Source organism: Artibeus jamaicensis, unplaced genomic scaffold (assembly GCF_021234435.1).
Source record: "Artibeus jamaicensis isolate MK-2021 breed Jamaican fruit bat unplaced genomic scaffold, CSHL_Jam_final contig_1539, whole genome shotgun sequence".
NCBI lineage: Eukaryota > Metazoa > Chordata > Mammalia > Chiroptera > Phyllostomidae > Artibeus > Artibeus jamaicensis.
Window position 1 is genome coordinate 155,052 of NW_026521299.1, and position 18,173 is coordinate 173,224.

The following is an 18,173-nucleotide window of genomic DNA, read 5'->3' on the forward strand; positions in this document are numbered from 1 at the left end:
ATGTCAGGCATTGTAATGCAAGTGAGTTTTGACTGACTGTTTTGGGTGTTATCATTGCCTTTACTATAGATACTTGGGCAAGGAGGACAGAAGCTTGTAGTCACAACATCTAAAATCCTTTAGAGGAGGGCTTTTCTCTGAACACCCATGCCATTCTGGGCTTGTGGCTGGCCGTGAACAGAACAGCCAGAGGCCCTGCCTGGAGGCCCAGAATAGGTGGCCTCCCCACAGCCTTCTTCCCCCAGAACCCCCCTCACGCTCAGATCAGGACACACGCTGTTTCATGCCAATTTCCCCGGGTCCCCCTGCAAGGCAGCCAATGCCTCTGGCTGTGCCACTGGGCGAGAGGGCAGGAATTCTGGTTTCCTAAATCTGCTGTGGCCCAGCTCTTCTGTGTCATGTCCTAGGCCCAAGGAAGGCTCCTGCCACCCACCTGAGTCTCTAGCATGAGGTAAAGGGAACCTCCGCTTGTCCTGTATTTACCAGCTGTGGTCACAGAACCCAGCCATGTGCTCCTAAAGCACAGGCCAGGATGCCCCATTTTATTCTGTTCTTAATTCCTCGAAGCCGGGTGGCTTGAGCTAATTTGGAAGGACTCCAAATGCTATTATACTGCAGACCTGGGGGACATGAAGAGTTCAGAGAAACTAGGACAGTGAAGGCCAGCTGGGCTGCAGGAGAGGGGCATGTCTCCATGGCAACCACTACACATACCACAGGGCTTGAGGAAGCAGTGGGTGCACGCAAATGAGCCTGGCCCTGTGTGGTGGCCTGGGTCACGTCTGCTGCCTGAACACTCACCTTTGTACTGTGGGGTGAACCGCTTCATGGCCAGTGGCAGGGATTCATAGAACCTCTGCTCCTGGGACACGAGGGGCTTGCACACCGTGTCCTCGTCATACTTCATCACGCTCAGGTGTCCCCCGACCTGGTGCAGGAAGGGCTCCAGTTGCACACCCATCCTGGTGTTCCCCTCTTCCACACTGTCCTGCACAACCATGGCCTGAGGTAGACAAGTGGCAGCTCCAGGACAGAGGCAGGGCTGTCAGAGGTCCTCAACTTTCTCCTTGTCGTTTGCTGTTGTCATAGCATAATTTTCTTCCCAGCTGTGGGCTCTCAGCAGGGTCCCTGGAAAGCAGAGGAGGGTGGAAATGATGTGAGTGAGGCAGCGGTGGTGGCAGTGCTCAGACGCACTTGTGGTCCCCAGCCCCCAGCCACAGGGGGCTAAACCAGACTATAAACAGGCATGGATCACTGCTGCACTGTCTGTTACAAGAAACTACTAACACTGGTTGCTCCCAGGGAGTGGGGCTGAAAGGAAGACTTCTCCAAGTAGGTACCTTTTGCATTTAAATATTCAAACACTTTAAAAAAAAATCAAACAATACACATAAACATAGGCTTCCAGGGTGGGGGACTATGTCCTGAATTCTCATGTCGTGTTGCGTGCCTGCCTTGTGGAACATTGATTCCAGGCCCAAGAAGAGAGCAGTCTCTGTCATTGGAGCGCTCAGCATCTAGCAGGGCTTGCGGTGCAGGAGTGCTTCCCTTCTGTGTTGCGTAGCTGTGCACCACTGATTTTCATCACGGCTTTGTGACCTTCGGGAGTTCCTGAACCTCTTTGGCCTCAGTGTTCCCATCTGTGGAATGGGACAATAAGGGCGTCTGCCTAGTGGAGTTTAGGACAGAATTGGGATAAAGCCTGTGAAAAGGTTAGCCCAGGGCCCAGAGCTGAGTGCTTAATAAATGTGATTAATCATGATCACTTCTAGCATCATTGCTTGGTGGGTCACATTTTCCCACCTGGGTTGTGGGGAAGGCAGGCTTTCTCACCACCACCTTGCAAAGGAGGAAAGCGAGGCCTGAAATACCTTGCTTGGGCCAGTGGGGTCCAGGAGCAGAGATGGAAGTAAAGCGGGTTCCCTGTCTCTGGGCCTCATCGCCCACTGCCTGCTACTCTTTCTTCCTCCCAAGGGCAAGCCTGCTGGATAGCAGGGAAATGCTAGGACTCTGGGCTGGAAATCCAGTTCCCAAAGACGTCCTGACTTCGTGTCAGGAGAGCGCCAAAGAGAAACTTTGAGAGAGGCTCTGCCAGCCATACCGTGTCTGAGAGGACATTCTCACAGCAGTGCTTGTCACTGCCGAGTTATTAATACTCTCCTCTGCTGGACTCCCGGTGGAGGATGTGGCCAGGCTGGGCAGCGCCAGGCATGATGAACCCTCTGTATGACCTTCAGTCCAGACCGTGGACATAGTTGTCCGGCCCCAGGCACAGCAGTGCCTGTCAATTTGTTCAGTATCCTGGCTCAGAGAGACTCCTGCCACCAGTCCAGACCTCCAGCACCAGGGGGCATTGAAATGCTCAGTCCAGCTCATCCATTCCCCGCAGGCAGCCTCTCCTGCTTTGTCTACTTGTGCAGGCCACAGAGTACTCTGCCCTTCAGGAAGGGGAAGGGGTGCTCCTCCTGGTTTGTGCATTTGCTTCGAGGCGTGCAGGCTGTGGCTTCAGGAGCTGCCTGTGTGGCTGGAGCCTGGCTGGGGAGGGTGCGGTTGTGCCTGAGACCACAGTCCCAGCCTTGCCCAGCTCTGCTCCGAGACTGCACAGAGGTGAGCCCTCCTGGGAGCCTGTTCTGGGTGCTGAGAAAAGAAGCTGGTGGAGACATCTAGATGGGGAGGGAAATCAGCAATTGGCCCAGGAATAAGTTGATGTCCTCGATACTTGGCAAACCCAGTCCTACTTGCAAATTTGGTGAATGTCAGAAGGAAGGAAGAAAAGTCAAGGTGGCCCAGCATGGCTTCCCCCCCTGGGTTTGCTTATATGTCACTGTTTACCAGCTGCTGACCTGTCCCTGGGGAAAGGGAGGCAGAGACTTCCCGGTAACCAGAGGGACAGCCATGCTGTCAAATTAATTTATAACCACTCCTGGAAGGAGCCTGGGCCCTGTCCCTCACACCAGCTCCCTGGCCCAGGCACAGAGCTGGCCCAGCTAGCAGGCCTGCTCCCCAAGCACCCAGGCAGTGTCCTGGCAGCAGCACATGTCCCATGCTGGGCCATCCGCTGCCTTTCTTTCCCCATGCCTTTATGTCCCTCAGGAGCTCTGAGGACATGGATGTCACCTCACAGTGGCAGCATAAGAAGGAATTAATAATAAATACTAACATATGTAGCACTTTCCATGTTCCAGGCACTGCTCTAGGTGTTTTACATAGATGAGCCCAGGAAAGCTTCATACCTACTCTAGGAGGTGGTGTTGTCAGCCCATTTTACATATGAGAAAAATGCACAGAGAGGTTAATAACTTGCCTGTGTGCACCCAGCTGGTGTGGGGAGAGCAGGGATTTGAACATTAGCCCCAGAGTGCGCTTACCTGCCACACTGCGGGGAGCCTGAGGGCTCTTGTTTATCAACTTCCAGAGTCAGGAATTTGAGCCCCAAGGAGGCTGGGACTTGACCAAAACCACCTACAAGTCACTGGCTGTGCTGGGACAGAACCCAGGTTTTCTTGTCCCCCAGCCCTGGTCTCTCCGACCCTAACAATAGTGAGCACGTGCCCTGGGGCTCCGCACCTCAGAAACCATCAGGAAGGGTCAGTCCATGTAGAGCTGGGCGTAGTATTGACCACCTTGAGGCTTCTGGCTGGAGGTGTCAACCAGACCCAAGAGACACTGTCATTCCCATTCTCAGGAGCCCCGGCTGAGCCTTCGCAGAGAGCACAGACTGAGCCGGGATGGCCCCAGGCCTCCAAGACGGCCCACAGCATGAGACACAAACTCTCGCCCCTAGATTTGGAGTGGGTTGGTAGCAATGGGAGGTCTGTTGCGTAGTCACCTGAGCTTTTAAAAAAGCTGGGCTTGACAGGTGGAGAAACTGAGGCTCTTTCCCTCATGGGTCACCTTAGGGGCTATATTAGGTGACATCTCCTCAGACGCCCCTGCTCCTGGGCTGCGTGGCTGTGGTTCTGACAGTTTGGTGGGAAGGGGTGGAGGGAGGGCGGACGGGCAGGGGTGTCAGCACCAGAGCGCCCGCCTGAGCCGGCCAGGTGGGCTTTGCTGCTGCTCAGGGAGGCGCTCTGTGGCCTCGCGTTGGCACCGACGCCGACCCCGGATTCCGAAGGAAGCTTGAGGTTTTCCACCTCTGTCTGTGCAGCCTCCCACTCTGTGGGGCAGAGCTGGGAAGTTCCGTCCTTCTGTTCCTGCCCTGGAAGTCCCACATAGGTAATTCAGCTCCACAGACATTTCTCAACCCAGACCTTCCTTTTGCCACATGCAGGCCCTCCCGTCACTGGCGTGGGCCTTGGCCTCTGAGTCCGTGTCTATTTCCTAACAGCCCCGGGCAGGGCGACAGCACCCGGCTCTGCTGCAGGTGTTCGCACCAGCTTGCCGAAGCCACGAGACACGCTGAATAAGGACCCTGAGCTTGATTTCCCACCCACTGCCACAGGCTCGTCATGATGCGCAGAAGACAAAAGACACAGCATTCCTCTGTGGAGGCCTCAGCATCTCCCCCAGCGGGTTTGTCACCGTGTGGGTGACCCTCAAGACCGACTCAGCCTGGGGGCTGGGAAGGCAGGTGAGGCTCCTGCCTGAGGTAGGACATCACGCAACCCCCGCCCCCCGACACATCTGCTGAATACCCTGGGCTCCCTTTGTTGCTTGGAAGGGAGACAAATGTCCCTCTGTCCAGCCCGTGCTCCCTCTCACAGTCTCGCAGCCCAGATGTGGTGCCCACTATCCTCCTAGTGTTCCTGTGGGGGGACGAGAGGGAGCTAGGATGAGGGAGGGAGGTAAGCGGCAAGATGCCCCAGCCAGAGAGTTCAGCTTAAAACCCCCACCCCCATGAAGGATGGACAGATGGCCCCAAGTTGGTGTCCTCCTGGCCTGTCACTGGGTCATGTCCTGAGTGGCATAACTCTGGGCCTCACTCCAGGAGACTCAGGGCTGATTTCTCTGGGGGGCCTGGTCACTGAGCTGGCTGTTAAAAGAGTTTCCGGGCGGTCTGTGTCAGCAGAGCCTGCGAGGCCTGAGTGACAACCAGTCTGCCGTGGGGTAGCAGGACACTCTGGTCTGAAAGGAGGGTCACGAACAGCAGGCCCGCAGTTATATTTGGCTGCCAGAGGGGGGACGGACGACAACACCAAGGGTGCCAGGCACAATGACAGACGCCGCCGTCTCGCAGAGGCGGGTGAGTGCCTCCTGGCTGCACGACCAGCTGGCAGGCCTTCCTCCCTGAGGGCCTCTGTGCACTTGACCCCACCTTCAGGCCAGACCCGAGTTCATTGAAACTGCAGAACATCTTTGGTTTCTGTTTCAAACTTGCCACTCCCATTTTAGGAAAGATGGCAGGCGAAACTACAAATCAAGCTTGTCAAGGTTTAAACTGGGACTAAATTAGTCATGGACTGTCTCTTATCGAAGCCTGTCAGCTCCGGGAACAAGGTGGCCGCTCACAAATGCCTGGTTCCTGGTGTCCCCCTTGCACATGGAAGGTGAGTGCGGCCACTCGGTCTGCTGTGGCTGGCTTAGTGTGTGTGCAAGTGATGGGTCACTTCCAGTGGGAGCTCCTAAGAGCAAGCAAGCAGTTCCCACCTTCTCCTTCCCTGGCTGCGGTCACCCCGGAAGCACAGTGGCTCCCTGAGGGACTGCATGTTGGATACACAGTGTGATGGAGAACTCGATCTCTGTCATTGCAGGCCACTGAGATTTGGGGGGTGGTTTGTTATGCAGCACAGCCTGGCCTGCCACCGGCTCACAGCCACATTCCCTGTACAGGGTCCTTAGGTTGAAAGCAACCTCACTCAAGTGAGACACTCAGAGACTTCATTGCACAAAGACATCTGTGCAATAATGGCCACTCCTACTGAGCATCCACTGAGGTCCACTGGCTTAGTTCCCACCTCTGTTTTTCAAGAGAATCCCTTTCGGGTGGAGAAGAGTGAAGAAGAGCTTTCCCAAGGTCCAGAGCTCAAGCACTGGAGCTGGGATTCTCTCAGGCTGCTGCCGGGTCTGCCCCGCAGCACAGTCTTCCTCTGGGTCCTGAGACCCACGTCAGGCTCTCGGCCAGGGTCCTGCGCCTCAGCCGGCCGTGAGGGCACCACAGCCAGGGGCAGCTGCAGTGGTGGCTCAACCAGGCGCTGTGCAGGAGGCGGGTGACAGCACCCTGGGTGAAGGGCGCCCTTGAGGGCCGCTGGGTGTGATCTTTCCCAGATCACACCCACAGCAGCATTCTCTGCAGACTCCAAACCTAACACCCACAGAACACAGTCACTTCTCCAGCGCGTGCAGACACTTTGATGGTCACTGAAAACAAACTCATTTAAAGGCATTACTTGTGTCCCTAGTAGTTTTCTCAATCAACAGAAACTAAAAATATAATGAGTATCACAGGGGGACTCATAGGGAAAATTATGTTGAGAAAATGGAGGTGAGGAGAAATAAATAGTGCTGTCACTGAGACAGTGGTGGTATGAGGGGCTGGCAGGGGCTGTGAGTGGGGAGGGATGGCAGCCCGGCCTGGGGCACCCTGCGGAGGGCCTGCTTGGGGAGTGTGTGCGAGGGAGCCATGGGCAAGAGGGAGGGCAGCCTGGGGAGGCAGAGGCAGGGTGCTGGGCGGGCCCGGCCCAGGTTCATGTGCCCCACACTGGGCTGGGGCCTCGGCGTGGAGGAGACAGAGAGGGCGCCTGGCCGTGCTGACGGGGGGCGACTGTCCAGTTCCAGCTCACTGTAGGGAGGAGGCAATCACCTGAGATCACTGGGGTGTGGAAGCCTTTGGGGCCACCTCCTAGTAGGTCTGGGGAGAGCAGGCAGTCTGCAGGGAGATAATCAAAAGAAGCCCGATACACAGCGTGTCAGGCTGCAGACCACAGATTCAAGGGCAGCATGGAGATGGCCTGCCTCTGAAGCTCCAACGTCCATTTGCAGGCCTCTGGGAGCCAGGGGCCTGGCACAAGTGCCACTCCACGTCTTTGCAAGGCCCAAGGGAGCATTGTTTTCATCTGTTAGAGAAGAAAGGACCAGAAAACCATTTAAAGCCACTTAGGTTGTTACGGGCAGGATTTTGGTGTTTCTCATGTGGCGGAGGATTGTGTATCATCTGGGGTCATCCAGGTTGGGAAAACATAAGGTTATTTTCTGGAGAAAAAAATCACACACTAAAATCCATTCTAAAATGACTCAAGGGCTATAAGGCCCATGTGTCCTCTGTCCACATGGCCCCCAGCCCAGTGGGATCAATACTGCTGGGGAACTTGACACACCACCTTCCAGCTGTGGCTGAGACACGTGGCTTTGGGTGTCCGTTTCCTGGGAAGTCCGAGCTCCAGAATCACAGAGCAATGCTTCACATGCCTCAGTTGCAGCAACTTATTTAGAGGCTGATTTTATTCTTTGAGGGAAGATTTTTTTCCCTGTTCTTTTCTCTTAACATTTAAAGTCTCCCAGCATTCCTCCAGCCTGAGCACCAAATGTGATTTGAATACAGTGATTATTAGTTTAGAAGCCCTTCGACCACAGCCAAATGTCCTCAGCAGCAGCGGCAATGTTCTGAGTGTGCTGTCGGGGCAGGAGACACGTGGGGCGGAGATGACTCAGAAAGCCGAGCCGCTGGAAAGGCTGCAGAGGGCAGAGGCTGGCAGGGGTTCCGGCCTTCCCAGGCCCTAACATGTTCCAGCTTCAGGACAGTGCCCTGGGTCCTCAGGTACCCCGGGCAAGGCCAGTAACCATTCCGCCGGCCCCTCCAAGGCACACCCCTCGAGGCTGCAGCCAGGATCTTAGATATCGCCCAGCTCAGACCCACACATGTCCCAGCCTCAGACACCCTGCCACACGCCCTCCCCTTTCTCCGAGGAATATGACCAGTCACCTGCCTCGTGGAAGAGACTTAGCCAGAGATGGTTAGTATGGCAACTTTATGACTGCAAGAAGAAACCGCTCTTTTAGGGTCAAAACAAAATAGTGGATGGAGCAAGTATGTGGGCAAATGTGTGAATGAGGGTGCAAGTGTGCATGTGCGCGTGTGTGTGTGTGTGTGGTGTCATGGTTCTTGAGGCCACAGAGCAGAACTGGCCAACTAAAGAGCGAGCGTCTTCTGAGAGAATGGGAGTGAGCAAGCAAGGCTTTCCCTGGCGGAGGGCAGCAGCAGACGCACACGGCCCCCCCGAGGGGCCAAAACCTACAGCCAGCAAGCCCCCCCTGGCCTGGGGATACACATCCTGAGCCACCCTGGGTTTGCCAGGCCTGTCCTCAGCCCAGAGAGCAAAGGGTCTCTGCCTTTGCAGACGACTGTTTTTGCCTCAGAAGTTATCAAGATTGATCGTCCCATGTTCCCTTTTCACCACTCTCTTATTTTTCTAAAGGTTGTCTCACTGGGAAGCTTCTTGCCCTGGATGAGGCACATTGAGAAGTACAGTGCCTGGCTAGATTCACGGGGAAGGGACCCCCAAACCGGGGACAGGGCTGGCTGGAGAGGGTGTGGAGGGCTGAGGTGCTGGAGACACATGTGAGCAGAGTGGACCATGGTCTTCGGCACCTCCACCCAACAGGTCCCTCCTGGGCCAGGTGCACCCAGGGCTGGAGGAGGAGGAGGAACCAGCATGACGAGGGGCTGCCAACGTGGCACTGGTGTGGGCCGCCCCATCCCCACGTCTCACTGCAGCCGCTGCCCTGAACGCCCCTGTGCATCAGCGCTCACGCCGTAAAGTTGATTGGTGCTCTCACGGCTGCTGGTCAGCAAGGCAGCAACACCCAGGTTCCTGCCTGGGGAGGGCCTGTTCCTGTGCCCTGCTCAGTGCGGGAGAGAGCGGGGGCAAGCTGCTGGCCGCTGGCTGGGCTTAGTCTGGCTTGCACCCCCAGAGTACCCTGGGGAGGAAGAGCAGGAGGGTCCCAGGGGCCGCAGGCCCTTCATAGGAGTTTCTCAGACCCCTGATAAGGAGCTGGCTCTGGGGGAGCGGGGTGGGGGAGCGGGGCCAGGAGACCTCGCTCTGCCCTAGCGTCCCAGCCCTTTCCTCTCCGGGCCTCAGTTTCCTTATCAGCACTGAGAGTTGTCTGACTCAGCCATGTTCTCACTCTCCTATGGGACAACTGGCCCCTCGGTCCAGCAAGTCAGTATGGTGGGGAAAATCAGGTGGGGGGGGGCTGGCCGAGATCCTTTCAGATTGAAAGAGAAGGCATACTGACCAGATAGGTGCACCTTGACTGATCCTGGTCTAAACAAAGCCTTAAAAACATTCAGAGGGCAGCCGGGGAAGTGTGAGTACATTCTCAGAGAGTCGCTAATTCTGTCAGTGGAATGACGGAGGTAGGGCTCTGTAAGAACCACCCTGGGGTGAGGATTGCAGGGCCGCCTGAGTGTAGCTGAGGAAGCGCGTAGGCAAACCTCGAACAACTGCTTAGACTCAGAGGCAGGCTTATATCAGTCCCTCTGCCTTTTCCCGTAGGCTGAAAGTTTTTCATTGTACCAGGTCAAAAATAAACTGGTAGCTTTTAAGAGCTGTAGAAGCCTGGGTCCTGAACCCCAGGTCCGAATCTCTGGGGAAGGGGCTTGGCATGGATGTGTTTGGGTCCCCAGAGGTCCTGAAGAACGTGGCAGACTCAGGTTCAGGTCTCAGGTCCATGGAGAGTGCCGTAGAGCCCATGGGAGAGGGGACCCAAGACTCTGCCACTGCCCAGGACAGGGGGCCCTGGTGGCGACACGTCTCTGAGGCCCAGGGCCCACTGCACCCCACCCCATGGGGCACCCAGTGCCCAGGCCACTGCCCGCAGGCGCTGATGTCATCTTCGCCCTGTGATCCCGCTGGGTGGAAGGTGAGGCTGCTGGGACAGGACATGCTGGAACAGGACATTCCTGGGCTCAGGGGGTGGGACCCACTTGTCCTGGGACAGCTGCTTCTCCTGGGACAGTGTGGGGTATGAAACATCAGCTCCAACGCCTGCACCTGTCCCTACAGCTTCCTCTGTGGCTCCAGCTCAGCCCAGCACCCCCAGGGCCCTACCTGCCTTCAGGGGCCGTGAGGAGCAGAGGGGTGGAATTTCTCTAGTGGAGGGGAGAGAAGCAAATGACAGAATTTCTATGTTGCTGAACTGTTGTGACTTGCCCCTCATACACACACAGACACCTCCCCAGGCAGGTCCTTAACCAGCCCGGGATGGAGATGGGGCCCACCCCTCCAGCTCTGTGGCACCACTGGGGGTTCAGCAAGCCCACCCCCATCCCTGTCCCCCAGGGAAGCACTCACCAGGGCCTCCTCCCTGGTGGGTCCTGGGAGTGTGTAGATGGGACGGGCCAGGGGGAAGTAACTCTCTCGGTGTCTGCCGACCACAGGCGCTGGGTGAAGGCCTTTCCGGAGTCCCAGTGTGGAGAAGTCGCTGCACTGTGGCACTGGGGGAGAGAGCCGCCCAGAGGGCCAGGCTATAGTGGCCTGGGGAGAGGAGGTCACCTGACCCTGGGGACGGGCTGGCAGGGGCTGGCCTGTCCAGCTGTCCATTGGTATTTGCTGCTCTGGGCAGGGAGGGAGGGGAAGGACGAGGAGGAAGAGGAGGAGTGGACCAGGAGGGAAGAGATCTGCTCTGTGCCTGGAGATAGATGTCAGGCCCTGGCAATCAAGGGCCGTTGCCAAAGGCGCCTGGTTATTTTTTGATCCCTTGTTCATAGGGTAAGGCTGGGGCCGGTTCATATTCCCCTTCCCCCGGTCTCCCTGCCCGCACCCCACTCCCCACCACCTCACTCTCCGTTTTCCCCAGGCTGTGGCCACCTGAGGGAGGGAAAGTCGTGCAACAGGACAGCCAATCAACAATCTGCTTGAAGACAGGCTGACCTGCCAGACCAGTGCCTGCTGTCAGGGATCTGCAGTCATGGGGGTGGGATGAGGGTGTTCAGCAAGTCAAAAGACAACTGGGCTTAGGGGGTCTCCTCACCTGCTTTGGGGGGAGCAGAGAAGGCATCCTGGAAGAAACGCACCGCCCGTTGGGTTTGGGTGGGGGAGCGTGAGAAGAGTGGTCCAGGTAAGGGAAGAGCTCCCAAAGGCGCAGAGGCAGTGATGGGGGGTGGGGCAGAGAGGCGCAGGCGCTCAGAGCAGCTGGAGCATGCAAGGAGGGGGCGGAGGGGGATGCGGGAAGGTGGGCCTCCCAGAACTTTCCTCAGCTCTTCCTGTCAGGAAGCTCCAGGCCTACCCGGGTTTGGTTCGGAGCTCCCCACTTTGAGGTACCCCATTGGGTACCATGGATCAGGTAGGTAGTGAGGCCCTAGGTCCTGACCTCCAGGTGAATCTGGCCTAAGGGGGGGAAGAGGGCAGTGGGTAGGAGGGAGATACTGAGGAGTCAGCCTTGATTAGGTCTGGTGACACTGGACAGGGACAGATGTAACAGACACAAAGGACAGGGGTTGTCCAGGGACAGGCTTCAGGTCTGAGAGAGACTGGACAAACACTAGGAAGGTCTAAAGTCTGCCCTTCAGGAAACTCAAGCTACCTGGGCCTACGGCTGCTGTTCCCCTCGGCACCGGGCACCCTGCTTGCTTGGGGCCCCGCTGTCCCTTCCTGGGCTTCTGTGTGTGGGTGCTCCACCCCCAGAGGCTCAGCCTCCTTTTGCTCCCTGTTCTGGTCCTCTGACTCTGGGCCATGCCCCCAAATCCTTGATTTCTTCGGGGTCCACTTCCCTATCTGCTCATTCTAACAGCATCCCCCAGACCTGTTGCTTCAGCACCAAGTCATACTGCAGTTTCTATGTCCCCCTTTTGGCATTTCCATGTGTCCATGGAGAACTCGCTTCCCAGACAGCCTCTCCCTCTCTCTGCTCATCGCCGAGCAGGGAGCCCGGGTTCTGAGTGAGGACTAGTGTGCAGGTCTCCTGGCCCTTGTCCCAGAGGTACTCTGTGACGCTGTCTGCTCTGTGTGCCCCTGCACTGCCTCCCCCACCCGGCTGTCATAGTGGCAAAGTACAAGGTGCCCTGGGGTGGCCACAGCAAATTTGAGGTCCGCCCACCTGCCAGCCCAGCTCCCTTGCTGTGGCAGACATCCTGTCCTCTCTGCATGCCCAGACAGGGCAGAGTCTGCGGGCATGACAGGGATTCCCTGGTGTCCGGAGGTCTGATATGAAGTGGGTGAGGATCCCGGGCATAGTTCTCCTCTCGCTCCCCAGCCCAGGGCAGAGGACTGCATTTCACTGGGAAGGCAGAGGCCAGGCCCTGGGAGCCTCCGGCCTGCTGGGCCCCTCACACTGGCCAGCCCTGTTACCTGGCCCTGGAAGAGAAGGCGTGACCCCCTTTCCCCCCAGCCCTCATCCACTTACCTCCCCTTCCCCACCTGGTCTGGAAAGTTGCTGACCCGGGAGCCCTAGAACCACCTCTGGACTGAGCTGCAAGGCCTTTAGGGGTACAAAGGGGATGGGACCTTCACCTAAGCTGGGCGGCCAGTGAGGGCTGAGCCTGAGTGAACCAGGGTTCAGGGAGCGTCCGTCCACATACCAGTACCTGGTTTCTGTTTTTGTTTGGTCGCTGTAAGGAGCAAGATTCCACACTGACTCCTTATTCATCCATTCATTTATCAACAGTACTGAGCCCCAGTCTGTGACCCATGATGCATGGCAGTAAATAAAACACAGGCCCCACTGCCCTGGAGCCTGGGATCTCATTTCCCATTATGCAAACAGGATACTTTATTTCTGTTTCCTGGCTGCAGCCAAGTTCCTTCCACGGTCATTTTCCAAAACCCAGCTTCGTGTGCAAGATGCTTGCTGTGAATCCTCTTTCCACAGCCATGTCTTTGACCCGCCTCTGCCCCGTGACCACTTGCAGCCCACATGGGCCTGGCCCCTATCCTTCCGCCGGGAGGTCAGCCCTGACCAGCTTGGCTCTTTTGTGGGCAGCATATCAGACCAGCTCTTAGATACCACCACTTGGGGGCAGATATGCTTGGGGCTCATAAGTACTCCAGCTACCTGAGGATGAGGGGTGGCCTAGTTTCCCCCTGGGGCTCCCCTTTCCCTCTTCCACCCCAGCCTGACTGACCATCTAGGACCTGCCCCTTCACTGCTGCCTTCCCTGGCAGTTCATTTGTCATACATCCACCCTGTGGATTTCATGCTCCAAATGCTCTCCATCCCCACAGCCATCGCCCTGGCCCGCCACCTCCACCTTCTGCACCTTGGATGATTTCTCGTGGTGTCCTCCCTTCTCCTCACGCCCCTGCTCCTGCACTCCATTCTCCCCAGAGTGACGTTTTCAAACAATTCGGTCACGTCACTTACCTGCTGAATATTCTTCAGTGACTCCTTGTCCTTAGAATATAACCCAAAGCCCTCCCCAGGGCTGAGCCCTGCCCACCCCCTCAGCCCCATCTCACTGGATGTCTCCTGGCCTCCAAGGTCCAGCTGCAGCTTGCACAGGCCTGTGCTGGCTGTCCTTTCCACCTGGCATGCCTTGCCCTCACCCCTCCACCTGGCTAATTCTTCTTCCTCTTTCAAATGCCAACTCAAGCATCACCTCCTCCAAGAAGTCCTCCTTGATTTTGCTGGCATGTCTGCCCCCAGCACCCTTCTTTAGAAGCACTTACCCCAGACACAGTTGCATTATTTGCTCCTCGCGTGTTTTCCTTCCTCAAGGACAGCGACTTGCTTATTTTGCTCCACAATGTATCCCCAGCATGTAGCACAAAGCCAGCCTCCCAGTACCTGTTTGGTGAATGAATGAATGTGCAGACTTATTCTGGGCTTCTGGCTTCCCCTCCCATCATCTCCATGCTGTGGCTTTAGCAGCCAAGGGTGTATGGAGTGAGAAGCCACCCGTAGCTAGGGTGCTCAGAGTTCCTTCCCTCTTCCAAACCTTGGCCTGATTGCAGCCACCCTGTGAAACCTTCTTAGCTGCTTCCCTCCCCGCACAACTGCCCTCATAACCCAGTTTTTCCATTCCAGAGACCACAACAACCCTCTGTGTTCCAGGACTTGTCATCACCCCATTCCCCTGGAGTAAACAGTGTGGCTGCCCTGCTGCTGCCAAACTGCCCAGGTTCCAGCATAAGCCCCTCCTTTCCTGGTGGGGCCCCCTCTTGCTGCACCCCAGCCGGGCATACAGCCCTCCCCTCTCTCTTTCCTGGCTGTGTGAATACCTCCAAGAGCAGCGTGCAGAGGGGCCCCTGCACTGCCCCTCCCCTAGGATGGCTCAAAGGGAAAGCACTGTCCAGTGACGCCCAAGAGTCCTCTCTGCCCCTCATTCCCTGCCTGTTCATCGTGTCCTCTGCAGTCTTGGCTCTTCTCTGGTTGCTCTTCTCTCTCTCACATTCTCTTGTTACCTTTTCTGTTTTGCTGATGTTTCTTGTTCTCATTCTGCTGTGTCCAGCCACGCGTGAGTGTGGTTTGAGTGTACATGTGTGCATGAGTGCCAGTGTGCATGTGTGTGCCTGCATGTTTGTATGTGTATGCATGAGTATGTAAGCAAGTGTATGTATGTGGATGTGACTGCAAGTGTAAGTGTGCATGTGTGCACAAGTGCAAAGTGCGTGTGAGTGTGCATTGAATCGTGAGAGTGCCTGATGCAGGGAGAGTGATGAGCTGAACAGGAGTGTCTTAATTAGTGGGCCCTTGGGGATGGGGACTCGGGGGGCAGAGCATGGGGTACTGCCCAGGGACTTGGGCGCCGAGGGACCTCACACAAGCACTGGGTGCCCCAAACTGACTCCCGGAGCAGGGTGCGAGAACTGGGTGACACACTGATCTCACTCGCCTGCCTTCCCCGTTCCCCCCGAGGCCCTCCCTGGATGGTAGTGCCCCGGGCCATCTGGTGGTCAGCCACCTCCTCCCTCGGCAGCTACCCCCTCTCTAGAAAGCCGGGATGGAGCGTAGGCTGAGGGCAGTTGCTGTCCAGCCCCTCGCAGTCAGAGAGGAGGCTCTCGGCCTGGCAGCCGGCAGCTCCCCAGAGTCATGGCTGTGCCAGCCTGACTCAGCTCCCAGTTCCTGACCCTGACTGGGAACCTCCGGCCTGGATCCCTGCCAGGGCTCTGCCCCAGGGCCAGTGGGCTCCTGTTGGGCTCCCCCAGGGCAGGGGGGCCCCAGGCTACGGAGGCTACTCCTCACTGCGCAGCCTCAGCCTGCCCGGAAATCTGGGGAGACTGTGCCCAGGGGCAGGTGTTAGGCCCTCTGTTAATGAGCAGGGCTCCCTTGAGGGGGAAGCCGCAGGATGTCATCAACCAGCCCTGGGAGCCAAGTCAGGGGCACCGACGCTCTGGCCAGGTGCTGGTGGGACTGGGTGGGGGCGGGGAGGCACCCAGGGAGCCGCCGCGGCCACAGTGCCAGCACGGCCACCATTCGGCAGGGACTCCTCACACGCACACAATCCCTGACGTGAGCCTGACTCGAATGTGAGGTTGGGGCACTACCCTCATATTATAGCTGAGAACCGGAGGCCCAGGGAGGCCTCGTGTCACACGGCCAGTAAGTGGCAGGGCTGGGATTAGGACCCGGGCCCCCTTTCGACCACTACCATTCACCAGGCAGTGCCCCGCCCCAGGTTACACACCAGTGCAGGAACACGCCCTCGCCAGGGGAAGGCAGGGGTCAGCCCTTCCTTCGCCAGCCAGGCCCAGGGGTGGGGGATGGGTGGTGTGGGAGGAGGTGATGGCTGGTCCCCACATGTGAAACGAACAGAGGTAGGAGACTCGGCACGGGCAGGTTCTCCCAGCAGTGCTGGGTTCTGGGCCCCGTCCCCCAGCTCACCTCCAGCTAAAGCTCAGAGAGGACACTACCCCAACACAGCTCTCAGGAGGGCAGGCGCCTGCGGCCGTCAATCTGAGGAAGAGCCGGTGTGCGGCTGAGACCCCAGTCACAGGCCATCGGTCCTGTGTATGCGGCTCTTTCAGCGATCCGTAGGTGACATTTCTGGGGGCTCCCCTGTGGTGACAACAAAGGCCGTCAGAGGAAGGCCCTCCCCTGTCTGTGAGTCCCCAGAGGACACGGCCACCCCATCTCCTCAAGGGAACAAACAGGCTGCCACCTGTCTTTCTGGCATGAGGTGCGAGGCACAGAGAGGGCCCTGCCACACAGCATCTGCCCAGGGGAGAACCCACCGCTCCTGCCTCTGGTTGTCACAGCTTTGCCAGTCCCGCCGGTTGGAGCAGAGCTTTACAAAATGAGAAATCCCAGAATGTCAGAGTAGAGGGTCCCTCGGAGGCTGCCTACTGCAATCTTTTCCTTTTAAAGGAAAGGAGAGACCGGCAAGGCTGCAAAGAGAGGACAGGACCCACTCAGCGGCACTGAACACCACTCTGGGACTGCTGGTCTTTCTGCTGCACGGGACGAGGGCTGGCGAGGGCGTGGGCGCGGGCACACCTGGTTTGAGGCCCAGCCCTGCTATTTCCTGGTGCTGTGACTTTGGACAAGCATCTTAACCTCACTGAGCCTCAGTTTCCTCATCTATATGATGGGGATAATTTTCTTGGGGTTGTTGTGACATTTCAATGACATAAATGAAAGTTACAACCACTTAGCACAGTGTCTGACACAGGACTTCAAAATGTTGGCTGTTGGTGTGATAGCTATTAGTGCGTAGCAAGGCCTCACGGGATGGGCCTCAGCCAGGAGGGAGCCACGGTGGCTGCTACACTTGCCAACCCTGAACTCAGGTTCATGCCTTCACATGGCTGTGGCGACAGTGGCCCACAGGATTTGAGTCTGGGACTGCCCCCCCATTGCAGGACCCTCAGGTACCACAGAGGCACATGCAGGGCTCAGTGGGACCATAAGGAGGGAGAGGTCAACCTGCCTGCCATGGGGGCTGGGCTGAAGGCTTCCCAGGGGAGGCGGCTTCCAGGGTGGGCCTTGAAGGTGCAGAGGAGCCCCCGGGCAGTGGGGTGAACGAAGGAAACAGCACTGCAAGGGCACAGAGGCATAGGAGGACACGGCATTTCTGGGGACACAGGTGGCTACAGAAGGGGTGGGTGTGCAGGCAGGTGGGGAGGGCACACTCATCTCTCCTCCCTTTAAGAAATGCTCACATTTTGACTGTGAAGCCAGGACCATGGCCTCTTGCAAAAGTAACACCTGATAGCTCACACAGACTTTCCTGTCACTTCACAGAGGAGGAGTCCCCCGCCTGCAGAGGGGGCGGCTCCCCAGGTACCCGCAGCAGGGCAGGTGGAGCCCGCCGGTCCTGCTGACTCTCGGGCTGAGACTGACCTTCAGGCGTGGGTGGTGAGAGCCAGGGAGGGTTTCCACGGGGAGCTGGATACGCAGGCAGTGGTCCTGGGTCCACAGCAGCCCTGGGCTGGGCCTGGGGGAGGGACGGGCAGGGATGACAGCCGGGGGCGCCGACAAGTTATTTGTGCTTCTCTGTAAGTCCTCCAGGGCCAAAAAGGTAATTGAGTAAGTGAGTGTGAGCAAATGCAGGCGATCATTTAATTGTGCCAGAAAATTAAGTTGGTTGCAGCTGGGGGCCACCAGCCCATTACCGCTGGCCCCGCTTTCTGCTGAGCTGGGTGATTGGGGCTGGAGTGGCCATCTATCCTTGGCCTGCCCCACCCTGCACCCTGACCGCCCTTCCCCATGCTGGCAGGGCCTGAGGAGGTCAGTGGTCAAGGAGTTTGTTCTCTGGAGCTCACACCCCATTCTGTGCTCCAGGAAGGCCCCTGGGGGGCTGTGCTGTACAATGAGGGCACTATGAGGAACCTGGGGTGCAGGGGGTGCCCAGGGCTTGGCCACAGAGGCAGGGGCTCAGATCACGACAATTGGAACCGGAGTCACACAAAAGCCCTTCATGTGCTAGGAGCTGTTCTAGTTACTATCAGCTCAATGAACCTTCCAATCACCCTGCAAGCAGAGTGCTTTTATTATCCCCGGTTTCACAGACAAAGAAACTGAGGTAGGGCTCTAACTCCTGGCGCTGGTTTTGAGAAGCCCGGGGAAGGCTGAGCATCTGTGGGGCTCCCCCAGGCGCTGCAGCAGAGAGACGCATTTGGACCTGGCCCTGCAAGCGTCCTCACCTCCTGTGCCATTTCAGCCTCGCTGGCACCACTGCCTGCCCCTCTACGCAAGACCTAAGTTCAGAGGCGGGGGGAGGCCCTTCAGGCCTGTCCACCTAGGTCCCCAGAGCTCTGGCCCTGGCTCCTCTGCTGCCCTTTAAAGTCCCTCTGAGGAGGCAGATAAAATTAGGCCCGGAATGTGAGAAGCCAGTTCATCTTCCCAGATTGGGCAGTCAC

General features: G+C 57.6%; 1 protein-coding gene across 4 annotated transcripts in view; it reads right to left on the reverse strand.

Annotated features, from left to right (window-relative positions):
* IP6K3 (inositol hexakisphosphate kinase 3) overlaps positions 1 to 18,173 on the reverse strand; it is a 39,268-nt gene that overhangs the window by 10,310 nt on the left and 10,785 nt on the right. The window contains exons 3-7 of one of the 4 annotated variants that reach the window (XM_053668993.1): positions 17,155 to 17,248; positions 15,697 to 15,870; positions 13,542 to 13,659; positions 10,230 to 10,372; positions 802 to 1,128 (exon numbers count right to left, since the gene is read on the reverse strand). In XM_053668993.1, coding sequence (XP_053524968.1) covers positions 802 to 1,000 — 199 coding nt within the window. In that variant the 5' untranslated portion in view covers positions 1,001 to 1,128; positions 10,230 to 10,372; positions 13,542 to 13,659; positions 15,697 to 15,870; positions 17,155 to 17,248. Of the gene's footprint in view, positions 1 to 801; positions 1,129 to 10,229; positions 10,373 to 10,908; positions 11,002 to 13,541; positions 13,660 to 15,696; positions 15,871 to 17,154; positions 17,515 to 18,173 lie in introns of those variants that run through there. The other 3 variants (XM_053668991.1, XM_053668996.1, XM_037134464.2) reach the window with 3 other exon arrangements.